At 41.2% G+C, this 17,191-nt stretch overlaps 1 protein-coding gene across 1 annotated transcript in view; it reads right to left on the bottom strand.

Annotated features, from left to right (window-relative positions):
- The window catches only part of LOC138510185 (contactin-associated protein-like 4), a 2,554,874-nt gene that overhangs the window by 890,875 nt on the left and 1,646,808 nt on the right, over window positions 1-17,191 (bottom strand). The window contains exon 10 of the mRNA XM_069625670.1: window positions 8,439-8,610. Coding sequence (XP_069481771.1) covers window positions 8,439-8,610 — 172 coding nt within the window. The remainder of the gene's footprint in view (window positions 1-8,438; window positions 8,611-17,191) is intronic.

Here is a 17,191-nt window from a genome sequence, read left to right as displayed (position 1 = left end):
TACCCCGATTTGAGACTCAACATGGAAATGGATCAAAATAGACAGTAGTCCCTTTGGTAGACCAAATTTATTCAGTTTAGACCACAGTGTATTTCTATCTACAATGTCGAATGCGAGGGATAAGTCCATCGAGGCCACATAGATCGCAGAGGATTTATCCTTTCATGCTAATTGTTGGAGGGAGGTGAGAAGAAACCTGCCACAGTCAGTACCCATTTGCTTCCTAAAACCCATCTGTAGGGTAGACAGTTTATTATTATTGCATGTACTCCAACCTTCTATGTGTTTCAGTACCAAAAAGGCAAACATTTTGGATTCGGCATCTAGCAGAGGTATTGGGCATTAATTCAAGGGCACCCTTTTTGTAGATGGAAACCACATATATTTTCCATGATCAAGGAAAGGACCGCATTTTCAAAATATCATTATATAGAATTAATATAATTTTTTGCCATAAGGGGACATTGCCTTTGAGGGTCACATTTGTCAGTTGGTTGGGATCAGCGGCACTAGAAGAACTAGTCTTAGTGATCACATTCACAATATCCTTTATGTTAAATGCCATGTCCCATATAATGGCATAAAGAGCCCCCCCTTTCCCATCCTTGCCCCCCTAATGCCTAGAAAGCTCCAAAAAGTGTCAGTACCAAGCCTATTCTGATATGGGATTAGTTTGTACAAATAATTGGTTCATCTCAATATCATTGATTAAGAGGCAAAGGTTTGATGAGTAGCCATCTTTCAAGGTGGTTGTCATGGCCTCCCCATCACTTTGGTACATTGCAGCTAGGTGAAATTTCACCCAATGTTTGCATTTCTGTTTCACTTTCTTTACTGCTTTTTGTGTTTGATCTCTACTGCCAGGTGTCTGATTAATTAATAAAATCAGCCTACGGGTGATTTTCATATGATTTTAAGCCATAGGGTCAAACGTATGTAACAGGTGTTGGGATAGAAATGAGTGTATCCCTCCCCCTATACACTTTTGAGTGAGGCAAATCCCATAGGTACCCTTGTGATATACCTGGCGGTGAGAAGGATTTGCTAAGACGACCGTCGCAAACAGAATATTGGGGATGTAATAGATACATAATCATAGGGGGTATATACATTGAGACGCCATGTTGTGCTCATGGAATACACAGGCCGACCTACATGGCTGCATGGTAAAACATAGGCCCGGGGAAGAGACATCACCAGACTCAAACATGGAGGGAAGAAATACTGTGCTGCTAAAATTCCCACAGAAACCTCCCATTGTTCCTCTAACTGTTGCAATTACTTATGATCCCAGAGAAAGAATTCACCCTGCAAGACCACGAGACAGCACCAGGCTCCTCACAGCATGTTCATCACAGCTAGGCCAACTGCAGGCCCCCCAAACCCCATCAGCAATCCAAGAGTAATGACACCTATCTTTGACCCAGCCCTAGAACCCCTACATGCCATGATAGTGAGTGACCCCAGCCCTCCAGCGATTAAACCAATGTTCATAAAAGATCTAAATGTGCCCAACCATTTCACCTCTCCGCATAAATACACCCTTTGTAGTACGAGGTATGTGGAGACCGTGGGTGTGAGGGGTGAGATATAGAGCAAAGAATGTGTGGGTCAGCATGGTTGTGTCCCCCCCCGGTGCCAGTCCCCTAGCCTCCGAGGTGCATGCCATAATGATGGAGTAGTACCATTAGAGTACAATAGTAGCCTTGGAATAGGAACACGTGAAGAGCATGGGCTTCAGTTCCTAGAGAGATAAGCCCAGCTGTCCCACATGGGAAAAGACAGACAGCGGAGAAGGGGAACCAATCATAGCATGGCATCCTTCATGGAGCAGGACCATCTATACGGTCTCACTAATAAGCTGGGCGGGTTTAGACTCTATGCAACAATGTCATTTAGTGATGCTGTGGATGCTTATAGTGTACTCTTCCTGAGAATTCAGGCAGAACGTTCTCGAGCAGCAGAGTCCTCTGCTGACACTTGTACCTTTTGTAGAATTAAAGCTTGTTATTCTTGCAAGCAATCTCTTGGCCTTTTTCCCTAGAGGGTTGTATTATTTCTGGCGTGAGCATAAAGGGACTTGCCTTGCCTCCACTGGGCAGTGCCCATATAGCTTTTCCCATGTTGTCAATTGAGACTTGTAAGTAGAGTCCAAATGAGCTCTGCATTTAAGTACATAACTTCAACTCCAAAGTAGAGCCTGCAATATCATGCTGAAGAACAGTATTTATTTTTAGGATGTTACTATCATGTCATGGTAGCCGGGAGCATTTGACAGTGTTATTCAGAGGCACGGTATAGATATGACTTTCCTTTCCAGTTCCATCAAAACGTACAGTTAAGCATAGCATAGAATGATCACTATATCCAGTAGGCAAAACCTCAAAATCCATAACAAGGTCCAGCAGTCTCTTAGTTACGAAGTTGTAGTCAATAGTAGAGCAGTATTTCCCACACAACTATGTAGTGGTATTGGCAGATGGCTTCTTACAGAGATCATTCACAAGATACAGTCCCCATTTAGTGTATCATACCAAATTTGGTTTTCGACAAATACCCTATTTACTGCAGAAACCATTGAAAAGGAGTCATAGGAGGCTGAAGGAAGTACCCCCAAGTCACAGATTACCCAAATTTGTAAATGATCAAATCCTAAAGGAGTCGAGATATTGCATTCAGCGTTAAAACTGCCAGCAATAATAAGTAGAGTAGAAACAAACCAATTTTCCCACATTTGAATAATCACTTACACAGGTTCTCCTGGGATTCCAATATATATTTATTAACAAAATGTGTACGGGGGAACAACAATTCAATGTAAATTACTACCACAAGTACTCCCTTAGTCAAATTTTGTTGATCCACCAGTATAATATACCTAAATAACCAGCACCATAGTGAAGACCTAATGATATTCTTAAAATCAAAGGTAACGTTCCGTGGTGGACTACAACATCCTCAACACCTGATGTATGGCCTAATATATGAGTACACCCATGCTATAATTTTGAGGGAGCCCAGATTTTCAAAGCTTTTTCCTGACGCTCCACACAGTACAGTAGATTGCCAGTACTGAGCTGGTACTGAGCTACCGGTAACTGTGCTCCGCAGATCTGTGTGATTTAATCGAGGAGAAATCATTGAATTGCATTCCAACCATTTATTTTTTTTACACCATTTTGCCGCAATTGTATTCAGGTGAGAACCCTCAGAGCACCCCCCACACTTCAGGACTTTAATTAGTACCCTAACCCGCCTCCACATGCATTTGCCGTGAAATTTGATTAAAAAACCCAGTGGAATCCAATTCAATCGACTAGAACCCTATACTGTCCACCACAACTAATATCAACTGTTCCTCATGAACACTAAAAGGCATGCCATCAGAATTCAAGCATCCAATCATTACATCAATTATTGTGAGCATGGTGTCCTGGAAGCCCAGGACAGAGAGGGCTTTGAGGAAGGAGGGATCCTCAAAAGTGCCAAAGGCTGCAGCGAATTCATGCACAATGAGGAAGGAGGAGAAATGAGAGTGGGAAACAGTGATTACGGTAGAACATTGGAGACATGTGTGAAAGCAGTTTCAATGGAGTTTGTTCCAGAGAACACTGATTGCAGTGGATCAGATTGAGGATTATGGATAATAGTGCAGGAAAGAGAAATGTCTGTAGAAATGGGGATTATTATAGCTAACATTGGTTTCTTAGTGTACAAATGACTGTGGCTATTTTGTAGATGGGGAGATGCCTGTTCAGGGGCAGCAATTAAAGAGGGAGGAAAGGATATGCCACAAAGGGCCAGCTGCGTTTTGAATGGCTATGATTTCAGTGGTCAAGGAGGAAGAGAAGGGGATTAGCAAGGAATGGGTAGTAATAGAACATGGTGGGGAATGAGTGGTTGTGATAAGATGGTGGATGGAGTGTCACATATTTGAGTGATTTTGGATAAGATGTTGGAGATAAGGTCTTGAACGAGAGATAGAGATTATGTTGCATTTTATAGTGGTGAAGTATGGGATGGAGGGTCAAGGATGTTTTGGGGTATATGCAGATAAATGATATAAAGTAATCTAAGAACATGTGGCCAAGGCAAGCACAGATGTGAGGGCAAGGAAAGAGTCGTTGTTTGCACAAAGAAGCTAGTGATGTTTTAGCTAGTGGCATAAGCAGGGGTGCATAGCTATCCTCATCTGTTGGATGGCTGGGGAGTTCCACAGTTGAGGGCAAGGGTGTGGTTTGAACTTCAGGTCAGGACAGCAGATAGACATGGCAGTATGTAACACAAAAGAAACATATATTTAACAGAGTGGGAAAGTGCTGGACAGAGAGCATAATGCAAGATGTTACTATGTCCACATGGAAGAAGGATTATGATTTTAATTTTCCTTTGTTAACAGATGTAGGTGGGGCATTGTGATTGTTGAAATGGAGATGGAGAGGTGGATAAATGAGTGTCAGAGGCAGAGGGTTTTGCAGTGAGAGAAGATGAGTTAAGTGTGGAGAATAGGACGATAGAAGGATGAAACCTAGGGAGCACCCTTGGGTGGCATTAGGAGAGTTGTAGAAGTTCATCAAATATTTATCAGGGAGTGTGGATGTAAGCTGTAGTTGATGGGAATTAGGCATATTGGAAAGGTTGAGGTCTCCTATCAAGATGGTATAAACAACAGGGGAATCCATTACAATAGCAGGTATCGTTCAGAGTATCCGATAGATGGGCAGTAAATAAGGGGACAGATAAGAGGTTAAGGGATCAAGAAGTTGGACAGAGATATTTTCAAAGAAGGGCGAAAGTCAGACGGGTGGAATGTGTCTGATGATGTGCCCTGCTGATCATTATGTCAACATCACAAACAATGTTTAATTATGTGCTATCACTTTTCACAAACTTACATTGACATAAAGATAGGTTGTATATCTAATTTTTACTTGAAGCAATATGATCAATCTCCAAGAAGTGAAGGGACTATCCTGACTGCCAATGAAGTGTAACATGGATGTCAAAAGTTACTGCCTGGTACGCAAAACCTTCTACAACCGTGCTTCTTTCTACATGACCAAACGGTTCCTGAAGATGGAGCTGTCTGGATGTCTCATGTTCACTTCCTAGAATTTGGTACCTATCAGATAAGGTGCAATACCTTTGTTGGTAGATCCACTAACTGAGGTGTAATCTGCGGTTCTCTATCACAAAGATCAAAATGGTATAAAGTTCAACAAATTTAGAAGAATCACCTTTTTGATTTGCAAATGGCAAATAAACAACCGAAATAATTTCTGCAATTCTCAAGTTCCCATTTCTACAATTTTCTGAGTTGCTTGTTCCTTTGCTCAACAAACTGAAACATCTTCACGCACTCTGAAGCGGAAAATCTGACAAAATAATTATTAACCTCAAATTATGCTTACAAACTGCAGATAAGAAAGTGATTATTGTACATTAATGTGTGTTTTTTTATCAACATGTGCACAGGTTTTTAAAACAAACTGAGTGAGGAAAGCAGGAGATTCATTTAGAGTTGATTGGCACATTTACAGGTGAATGAGAAGATTGCATTTTAGTATGTTTCAGAAAACTTCCCTACTATTATATATCAATTCTTGTCAGCCAAACAACGGAGAAGAAACACGAGGCATAAAATGGCCTTTGGTTTGTGAAGCTTCATTTATCTTAGATATAGCAGTCTGCTGAAATTAAACATCACCTAAGAGCTCTTAAAAACATACCACTGTGTCAAGATAGGTATGTTATGAACTTAACCACTACACCTCCCAGAATCCTGTCAGATATCTACGTGAACAACACAACTCCATGCTCTGTCAAGTAGCACCAAAGCCCATAAGGGCATGGAAGCAAGATAAGGCCCTTTCAAATGAACATCAGAGTGGCACAAACCGCAACTGTGTAGTTCAGAGGAAGCACAGGTCTGGGTTGTGATAGGATATACTACATGACCAGGTCACTCAGATTGTTGAAGCCCACAAGATAAATCCAAAAACCAACCCAGGCAGTGCCATCAGAGTCAGGTTTATTTCTGTGCAGCTGAGGAGAAATGGACAGAGAACCCAGTAAATTATCCCGGTCCCCAAAATATGGAATTAGCACACAGACATCTCTATGGTTTTTATAGGGTTTTACAGAAGCTAGATATCGGTAAGATACATTTTGCCAGGTGCATCAATAAAAACAAATCGGAACATACCTTGAGGAGCATGGCATTGCATCACAATATGGGACCTGTGCAATACCTCTTGGCCTAACCATGTGATAAACTCTCCCTGCAGGTTCTCGCTCACTTAGAAGTGAGAAGCAGCAGGACTACCCATATTCCAGATCTCAGGTAAGTGTGCATCCCTAACCTTTATATGAAACATGTACCACTTGGCATGCCTGCGTCCCGTAGAGAGACTTGCATTACCGCTGCACAGCCTTATGGGATTTCAGTTTTACGCCAGCCTATCATGCTCCCTCGTGCTTAGACAGTGTCATCCTGCTAATCTTGGCTGTGATGCTGTTCTGCTTGTTACAATTGCACGATTGAGCTTTATTGAAAACCATAGCATACTGTTGGTTTCAACAACTCTTCTGAGCTGATAACATGGCTTAGGTGTACTGGACACCTCCCGGCATAAAGGGAGAGTTGGTATATCCTGCTTAGAAAGCTTTTCCGACTTTGCAGTGCTTCAGAAGCATGGTCTCAGGCACAAGACAATAATGTATAGTAATAGCTGCCCCTGTTTGAATCACAGGAATCAACTGGTATACACTAGGTTGCATTCTATATTGGAATTATTCAGCCTGGCTGCCTTTTCTCCCCAGCATCCATGCAGCACAGTGGCACTTGTTTGTGAAATCTAGCTAAATGTAGTATAATTATCTTTCTAAATCCACATCAGATGAAGCTGTAATGTTTACTTTTAGATATGTGTTTGAATGGTCTCAGTTGCTTGGATAGGTAGTGTATGAAATGTTTGCCACCAAGGGTGATCAACTCAAAATTTAATAGCTATCTTCATTGGTCACTCATACTGAGCTGGCGATTTTGCAAATACCAACTTTCTTAGATGAAATAAGGTCTTACTATAGTGACACTTCATTAGGAGTTTGACGGTGTGTGGTAAAGTTGGCAGTAACTCAGTTTCCGCCAACTTTACCGCTACACCAAATGACAAATTTGGGCCTGGAGCGGAGTATATGTCTCCAGAAGAATCCTAGTGGTAAATTCTCCAACTCAGCACCAAAAAATCATTGGAATCGGTGGAAGTACTGCAGTGGAAATTCTGCCATGGTAATTCTGCCAAAAAAGCCACATTGAGTAAAATGGACTCAAAATAAATGGGGAATAACACCGCCATCACCAGTTGTATTCCAGCAGAAATTCCACCGGACTAAGTGGCGGTAATGGTGATTCATTTGGGCAATATTCTGGCACATTGTGAGACTTATCCTTGGCCTCAAACCTATGGACCACATCTCTCAAGCCCTAAAAACTCTCCAATGTCCCCCCGGTTGCTGCAAGGATCAAATTCAACTCCCTCTGCTTCATCCATAAGGCTTTCTGGGGCCACGGACTATGCTATCTACAACTTGCTCTTACTAAATACTCTCCCTCCAGATCTTTATGTTCCTCCGGCAGCAACTCTCTGTGTGTCGAGTGCTTCGCTAAACAGCGAGCTGGTGGCCGATCTCTTTCCTCAGCAGGCTGCCTCCTGTGGAACAGCCTCCCCCTCGCTCTTAATCTTGAGCCAGATCCTCCCAAATTTTGAAGCTCCTCAAGACTTTCCTTCTCACCTCTCCTTCCCAACTTCCATCCTCTGTTAAACCCCACAGTTGCTGAGACTGGTGGCCTGGGCCCTTATGTGTCCTCTTGGGCCCTTGCCTCCCACACCCAATCGCCTTCAGCCTCCACCTGCCCCCAGCACTTGCCTTGGCACTCACTGGCCTACGCCACCTCAGACTTGCACTTATTTCTTGGCAGCTGAACACTCACCTAGGCACTTACAGCTGCTCACTCCCTAGCACTTCCCTCCTGGCACACCTTCCACTTATCCCCCCAACACCTCATCCCTTCTCTCTCTCTCTCTGCACCTTACGTTCTGAATGCTCACAAGGCTCAGCAGGTCCACCACTACCTTTCATTGTTATATTTTACTTTCATTCCCATGTTCCGTCCCTGTAGCCCTGTGGACGCTTTGAAACACAATTGACTTGTTGTATAAGCACCTTACAAATGCACTATTTCATAAATAAATACATAAATAAATAAATAAAATGTACTGCGGGGATACCGCCCAACTCGTGATGAGTCCCTATGTGGAAGTCTTCTACTTTGTTTTGCGTCTTGAAAAACTACACCTAGAAAAATACACCATGTTAAGTAATCAGATTAAAATAAATGATCACACATTATGTAAGGCACTGCTCTTTTTTCCTACCTGTCTATAATGTTGCAGAGGTCGACCTGTATGCCACTGAAATTTCCAGGATCGTTTTGCTGCACTGCAACTAGATCGACTGATTTACCATCAATGGAAATAAGTCTCATGCATCCCTGGAAACCAAGTACTGGATTTTTACATTGCCAAGTACTACCGTTGTCAGGGCAACCTGAGATAAGAGGGGGGAAAAAAGAGAAAATCGATTAATGTATGAGTACATAACAAGACTACATTTGAGAAACGATTAATATTAAAGTATGCAGTTTCGCACAAATACAAGGCAACAACATTTCCAATCATGGCATACGAATCACACTTTGAAAATGTTTCTAAAGCAAGTCTCGCTAAGGGGGCCCATATCATATGCATAGAAGGCTTGTGACAGAACAGTGATTTTCATTCCCTTTTCCTTTTCAATTTAATCAGAGACGTTTACAAAGACAACTTTGGCAATGTATCACAAAATATCTGGGCTTTTGCATTTGCGTAAGGATACAAAATAAGTTTGGATTGCTGTTGCCTTCTTGTAAATCATTCGTCCTATCAAGATTGTTGCTATACCCTGACATGATAGTGTCAGGAAGCCCCCGATTGTATGAATATTCCTGTCACAAATTCATAACAATACTTCAGGTCCTTCTTCATCATCCCAATCCCATACTTGAAAAAAGTATGCAATATATTAATAAAATGGTGGTTCATATAGCGCTTTATGTGGTATAATTTGGCGTCAATATTATCCACAAGCTTACTCACTTTATCATCATGGGCAGGATCAAGGGTTGAGTCTGCTAAACCAGATTATCAAGCCCATTACACACGACATTGCTCTATTTGAAAGGTGAGCACATTGTACTTGAGCTGGTCACCATGAATGGATGAAATTTCTGTATTGGCTTCCTTTGGTATTTCCCTTTCTCTACATGTTACCCAAACATCCATTGCTGACGTGCAGAGATAACAATGACCTTATCAGTTGTGTTTTAAAGTGAATAGAGAGTGGGGCATCAGAAGCACCAGGCCAATATGGCTACAATTTCCTGAACACTGACAGACGTGTTCCCAAGTGGTCTTTCTTGATTCACTTCAGAGGTGCAAACAGTAGCCTGCACAGCCGGCTGTGAGAAAGATGAGGTCCTGGTGCTTAGCAGGTCCATAGGTTTTGTGATGTGTGCAGACACCTGGTCTATACACAGTGCACAGACCTTTCAGCTGAGGAGTCAATGTGTAATGGCGTTGTGAGTAGCCTGTGCTCCAATAAGCAGAGCAGGTGTTGCTGGGAAATAGAACACCGGCAGGAAGAGACTATTTGGTGACGTATTTGCTGAGGAAGTATCGATTACATACAGAGCGCTTCAGAATAAAGCTGTGTCCTCCCATGCACTCTTAAAAAGAGGACTATTCTCTATATGGGCGGACATTTTCGACAGGTGTCAATATTAGCTTCTGGGTATTCAGGTTTATGCTCTTACCGGCAAAAATAGTGGCATATAGCACAAAAACGATATCCACATCCTGCATCACTGATGAATATGTTGATTTAAATCCAATGGCGCATTATCAAATATTGAAGCACATCAACTAATCCTTTATCAAATGAAGAGTAGTCTATATGACTAATGTTCCACAATTTAATTCGGCAATTAGAAGAGATAAATAATCTCTAATAAATACATATGCCCATAGGATAAGACACAGGAAAGGGTGTCTATCAGTTATTCTCTCTTATATGGTGGGGGCAACAAGATTACCAGATTCAACTAATGTTAATTGTGATTAAATTGAGATACCTCAGAGCAATGAGCACCTCACTGAGGGGTTACCCAGAAATGAGTTTGGATCTCTACGACCTAGGCAATCTTCAATACAAATTCTACAATTCACACCATCTGCTCTGACTTGGCCCAGTGTCACTATAAATCCTCCACCAGAAGTCCATTATAATAACTCAAGGGCTACTCAGGGAGTTATGATATGATATAATAGGGTATTTATAACACGCTACCCAGAGGTTTCTAAGCGCAGACCTGGGGATCGAACCTGTGGTGCTACGTGTCGCCTTACTTCCAAGGCGAGCATGTTGCCCCCCAGCTATCCTCCCAAGATGTTGATAATAGGCATGGAAATGCCATAAACCTTAACAAATTGGATTGATACAGTATGCCCCCTGGGTCTAACAAGGTTGAAAGCAATAGAGAGAGAATGATTCCAAGTGACTTTGGTAACATTAATAACCTGAAATATCTTTATTATCATGGAACATTCAGGGTCTGACAACATTGAAGCTATTGATTGACTGGAAATGGTTAATAGCTATGATATTAAAGTGTCCCAAGAAACGTGTGCAATGGAGCATAAGCCTATTATTAGCTTTTAAACATGTACCTCCCTGGTGACAAAAGGCAGTAGGGGAAGACCAACGTTTGGATGTCTCTGAGGGAGATATATAGCCTCAAAACCAAATGTACAAAGTTAGTAGTTGACTCCCTTTATATTTTGGATTTTAGATTAAAACTGGATTGATTCATTCCTCATTTAGAAATCACTTCTGCAAGAATTGGCTAGCTGTATGATGACCCCCAGCTAGTCTCTCAGACCATGCCCTAGTATCATTAAAAGTGAGACTTTCCTCTAGCTAATCAGGAGCCTTCAGGTGATTGAATATTGGTCACTAAAGCATCCAGCAGCCAAGAGTTCCCTAAACAAGAGGCAGAAATAATCTCTAGACCCCCTCTGCAGACAGATTGTGGGCTACCCTCAAAATCTATTTATTTATTTATGTATTCTAATTTTTAAAGTGCGCAGCAGCCCAGGGGCATCGTGGCATTGTTACATGTAAGCATTTCTGTATACAAAGGAAATCACACTGGTTACATTTATATTTACAGTTGGTGATACATTTTGAGGTTACATAATATGAGCAGGCAGAGTTTGCATTCTAGACAATTATCTTAGGGGTTATATGAGTAACTGTGGACAGCACGAAGGCAGATATGTTACATTTGGTTGGATTCTTCAGTGTGAGAGACAGGGCATCAGTGTGAGGAAAGGTTATGTGAAAAGTGTGGTTTTAAGGGATTTGCGGAATGCCAGTAGGGAAGGCTCTGCTCTAAGTGCGCTTGGGAGGGCATTTCAGAGCTTCGGAGCTATGTGGGGGAAGCTGATGCCTCCGGCGCTGGCTCTTTTTATGGATGGAACGCAGAGTTGGTTAGCATGGTGACTTCTTGTGGGTCGGTGGAAGTGTTTTTGGATATAGTTTTGGAGAGGTATGATGAGGTATATATGAGAGGGATAATCATACTGAACTCCTAGGCACAAAAAGCAGAAAGAATAAGAACTCAAGAAACTCTAGGGCACCACAAAGAGCCTCAGTACTAAATAAGTTACACCTCCTAACCCCCATGTTGTCTAATGAAGTAATTAATGCTAAATATGAGTAAAGGGCATGGTTGGGCAAAGAACACCACACAATGACCATCAAATGCCAAAGACTAAATTCACAACCTACAGATTTTTGATAACTTCGAGCAGTAACACTGATTGTTTTCTAGTAAGCCTAGATGTGAGAGCACTATAAAGTTATGTTGCACACGACCTGGCATTAGAAGTTCTTACCCACTCATTTACGAACACATCAGCTGCATATCTAATGCATCTACATATGATCAAGGAAATGCTTCAATTTCCACTAGATAATATTGTTTTTATATTCGAGTAAGTGTATTATAAGCAAATCAAGTCATAATAGCATGGCACAGATTAATAGATGACATCTTTATAATATAACAGGGTACAGAGGAACAACTACAGACACATTTTAAATTACTCAAACACAACACATTTGGAATACAATTAACTGTAACTGCTAGCAGAACTAAAAAGAAAAAAATAAATAAAAAAAGAAATCCACATATATGTGGATGGAGGCACACTACAAAGTGAAAAATTAGGTAAAGCAACTCAGGTTAACTCAATTCCCTTGGCAACAGGTTACCATAGCAGAAGTACTATAATAACATTCTAAACAGGAGAGTTTATCAGGGCACGCAAGAACCTAAGTAAAACTGTCAACTTTAATCAAGGATGCCATATTCTAACACAAATATTCGAGGAAAAAGGTTACAACATGTGCACATTAAATTTAGCCAAAAACAAAATGTCCACCATGGAGAGGAAGGACCCTCTAGTACCCAGAAATAAAACAGACACAGACAACCAAGGGAAACTGAAAGTTATCACAAGATACAGCAAGGATAGCAACATCTTTTTTCAAAATCTTAAATATATATTGACATTTATTATTGTTGGACCAAAGTATAAAACAATTCCTACGGATCAAGCTTTGTTGATACATACGGAAGTCCAGACCTTGCAAACACAGCTATGCCCATCCTTTATGGAAAATAAATATGCAAATCTAGACACCTAAGGAACGCAACATTTCTTTGATAAACGTGGCATCTGCAATATAAATCAATATTCATGGGAGGTTACTGAAATGCCAGTTAGTAATCTGAACAAAAGAATTCATGTTAAAGATGTCATCAACTGCACAACTGCATTTGTTGTATACCTATAATCTGTGTCAGAAGTTACACATTGGAAGCATCATGAGAGAATTGAGGATACGGTTTCAAGAACATCTGAATATGATAGGAATTTCCTTTAATTGTTCTTTTTCTTGTTCCGCTGTGTACAGCACTACTAATAGATGTTGAATGAAAAGTGCTTCTGTCCATTTCATGAAGCTTGTTAGAGAATCTTTGGAAACAATCTATGTTTTTGGTCTATTATATGGTGTGTGAATAATAGAGAACCCTCGGAAAGATTGTGGGCCTGATTCATGGATGTGTTTTATAATGGTGAAATCCCATAGGAAAACGTTCCATGAATCAGGCCCTGTGTGTTTTAGGTCTCATGCACATTTTATTTTGGTTGCGATCAGGCCCTGAAAAAGTGAACCTTGCTAAAACTCCAGTGCTGTGAAACACAATGCACGTGCACCAATAGGCTTGTGTCAGCATATGGTTTATGTTTAGGCACTTAGGCATTGGGTCTCTGTTTAAATATTTGGATTTCTTCAAGGCCAGTGAGGCAGTAGGACCACAATTTTATGGCTTATGCTCATGTACAAATGTATGTAATGAATTATGGCCGCAATACATTTTGTTTCAAAACTTTAACTTTGAATTTGATTGTGAGATCAAAGGTCATGGTACCCAGCACATTATGCCTTTTTGTTTTTTGCAACACTTTCAGAAATACTCTATTTAATAGACATTAAAAGGCATGGGAGAATGACAAGCTAGTAAGGTGGATTCAGGCCCTTAAAATGTAATTCATGTATCTCCCCCTCAGCACACACTTACTCATTCTTCTAGACTCATACTCATTCATTCACACGGACAACTTTGCTCTCATTCTGTCAAAAAGGAAATTATATCATGCCTCCTATTGCAATAAATATATGTATATTGGCCTATGCCAAGCTGCTCGAAAGTCGCTTGCGAAAGAATCCGTGTTGCAAGGTCCTGACCTTAAAATCAATGTAAGCCGCCATTTTAGGTTCATCCGCCATTTTAGGATTCGCCTTGTAAAAGTCACCCTGTGAGTTAAAATGGTGGACGATGTCATTCCAAAATACAACATGGCCATCTTGACCTCTGTACATAGCTAATATGTAACTTGCCTGCAGGACACTTGTTAAGGTCGTGAACTGAGACCTTGTCCTTCGTTGACTTGTGTGTAAGGGATTACTCATGTAAAGAAACTAATCCACGAGTATACTATAAAAACAATGTATTCAAATACTGAACATAGAACACCTGTTTAAGCGCATTGTAATAATGTTAAAGAAGACTAGCATAGAAAATCCCAGATAACACAGTTATTGCACAGGCTTGTTGATACATGTATTAAAGGCAAATCTGTTATATGCGGTTGTTCAAGACTTGTCACAAACTCTAAATCGGTCATGTATTAAGTGGAATATTAACCCGAAGTGGGGCTGGACATCGTGCCCACAAAGTGTATAAAAAGCGAATGCATTCTAATGTACAGCGTCTCTCACTGAACACATTGAACCACGCTGAAGATTGTTGTGTTGTACTGAGGGCCGATAGCTATCTGATTTTGCTCTGTTTTTGTAGCTGGATTCAGTATAAAATAAAGTACTTTGTATGTTCCTTTGTAACCCGTGTTCGGTGTATTTCCTTTTGGGGTACTCAGCCTCGATATTTTGATTTTGTTTTCACAGTTGGCGCCCAAATAGGAACCCTCAAGATTGATGCCGGATTGTTGAAGGTTGACACAGGCTATCGGACCGGGATCGGACGGTGTGACAAAAAAGGGGCCCCACTGAACAAGACGCGACACCTCAGCAGCACTGCACGACCCGATCCCTGGACGATTAGCTTGTGGTCTGAGACGGCATCTTGACGAGGGTCCACTTATCGAGGCGGGCAGATTTGCTGAAATCACCATACACGAGGTAAGATTAGTTAGGTAAGATTCTTTGAAATCCGATCGGACCTCCTTAGGTTTGTTCAGGTGAGTCGTGACCCGACTCTTAATTCAACCATGAAAATTTTAATTTGGCGCATTGTTTCTGCAGACACAATTATAGACCAGGTAACACCAATATTTTGATATGCCTGGGAAATTGTCTACCTGCTTCAGGGAATTGTTCCGCAGCTATGACAATCTTTGGAATTTAGCTGTCCGGCACCACAGGAGGGTTCGCCGGCATGTACTATGTACTGTAAGCATGGCTTTGGAAGTATAGTATTTAATGATGTTTGGCACAGACAAACCAGACATGCCTCCGAACTTCAGTGGCCAATCAATGGTAGTTTTGAAATCCCTCGTATTGAGTATTTAGAGTCAATTCTATTAAAGAAAAAGGCTAGACCTGCAGCATTTGATGTTTTTCAGAATTGGAAAAAAGAAGCGTTGCAACAACTTAAAAGTAGAGAGAAGCATGCGCGCCGTCATAAGACGAACGCCGAAAAAGCGTTATTGTATGACCAAGATAAAAATTCTGAATCGACTAGGAATATGGATAGGGCTTTCACACTTGAAATTCAAAAAATATCTCCTTCCAAAGACCTCCATGCTTCTGATGAATTTATAGATACATTGTTAAATGAAAGAAGGCCTGGTGCCTCTGTGCCACCTCCGTATGTTCCTCTTCCTGCTGCTTTGCCTATTCCTCCTGTTATTCCTGCTCTACCTGCTGTTGTTCCCGTTGTTCCTGCTCCTCCTAATGTTTCCCTTCCTTCCTCCAGCTCCTCCACCTCTTCTTATCGCACCAGTTACAGTACCTCTATTGAATTTGCCCGCTCCCTCTCTTCCAAGTGGTCCTGAGCCGCTTGTAATCGATCGAGGTGCAGGGACAAAGGTTGTCACTCGCAATACTGTACCACTGGAGAAGAAACGTGAGTTAATTGCATGGGCTAAGCATTGTATGGAGAGGGATGATCAAGCTAATGTTTTTGCCGCACTTTGTAATATGGATAATTTTCTTGAGAAAAATGTTTTTATTGAAGGTTTAGGGATTCAGTTATGTGTAATGTGGGGACAATTAAATAATGCAGAACTCCCGCAAAGGTTAAGGGATCTAAATACTTTAGCGTTTTCTAGAGACACTGTGGAGAAGGTAAATGAGCATGTCGAGAGGTTATTTGGGTATAGAAAGGAGATAGAAAAGTTAGAGAATGAGGATGACGAGGAGGAAAGTATGTATGTACAGAAACGGTTCCTTCCTTGTCGTAAATCGATATCTGAGGAAGCACGAATTTGTACGAAGGACGCACTTAGATGGATTTCGGATATGTTGATAACTCCAGTTGAAGTATATGACACGTATAGTCAGTATAAGCCAGAAATGCAAAGGAAAGTGATACAGGTAATGATAGAGTACCTACAGGATGATTGTGTAAAAAGAAAGATTAGTTATGACAGAGTTATTGAGTATTTACAAGAGAGCTTTTTTACTTGACACTTCTTCAACAGCTTTAGCACTCGATTTAGCTCTGTTGCTTAGTAAGCATTCGAAGTCACCTACTTCTCATTTGCCTATGAGAGAGGTTCCTCTGACATATGTCCCGAAGGTTGAGGTTGCGGCCGATGCTGCACGGGGTATAGTCGCTGTGGACATTCCTGCACATTATCTATCACAGTTCGTTCATGTCCCGTTCTCAAGACAGGAAGCGAATACTATTAGGCAATCTATTCCTGATATTAGGAAAAATCCGACAGTATTCTATAAAGAAATAGAGTCTGTCTTGCAATCCTCAGTATTCACCTTAGACGATATTGATTTGTTATTCCCTGTACTCCTGCCTGTAGATTTGTGGAAACAAGTTAGAACTATAGACGACGTAGCATGGTTGGGAGATACATTGGTAAATATAACTAGACTCGGTGGAGAAGGCCAGCTGGTCAAAGACCGCCTCAAGTGATACTAACTTTGCTTGATAGAATTATTGCAAAATTAAAAACTATAATTCCAGAAAAAAGAATTATATGGGACAAACTTACGGCCTGTGTCCAAGGAAAGTCTGAGGGTGCTACCGAGTTCTTTAATCGGTTCAAACAGGTATTCTCGGATTTTAGTGGACAAGACCTAGGCACAGAGTCTGGGAAAAGGTTATTTGTGGACAAATTTGTGTGTGGATTGCTGCCTGACATCCAGTCACAAATTATGTCTTCTGAGAGCGCTTGGCAGGCGAAATCACAATCAGAAGCAC

This window comes from Ambystoma mexicanum, chromosome 6p, assembly GCF_040938575.1.
Source record: "Ambystoma mexicanum isolate Mex_15411 chromosome 6p, UKY_AmexF1_1, whole genome shotgun sequence".
NCBI lineage: Eukaryota > Metazoa > Chordata > Amphibia > Caudata > Ambystomatidae > Ambystoma > Ambystoma mexicanum.
The sequence above is the reverse complement of the archived record's forward strand: the minus strand, read 5'-3'. Positions and strand labels throughout refer to the sequence as shown.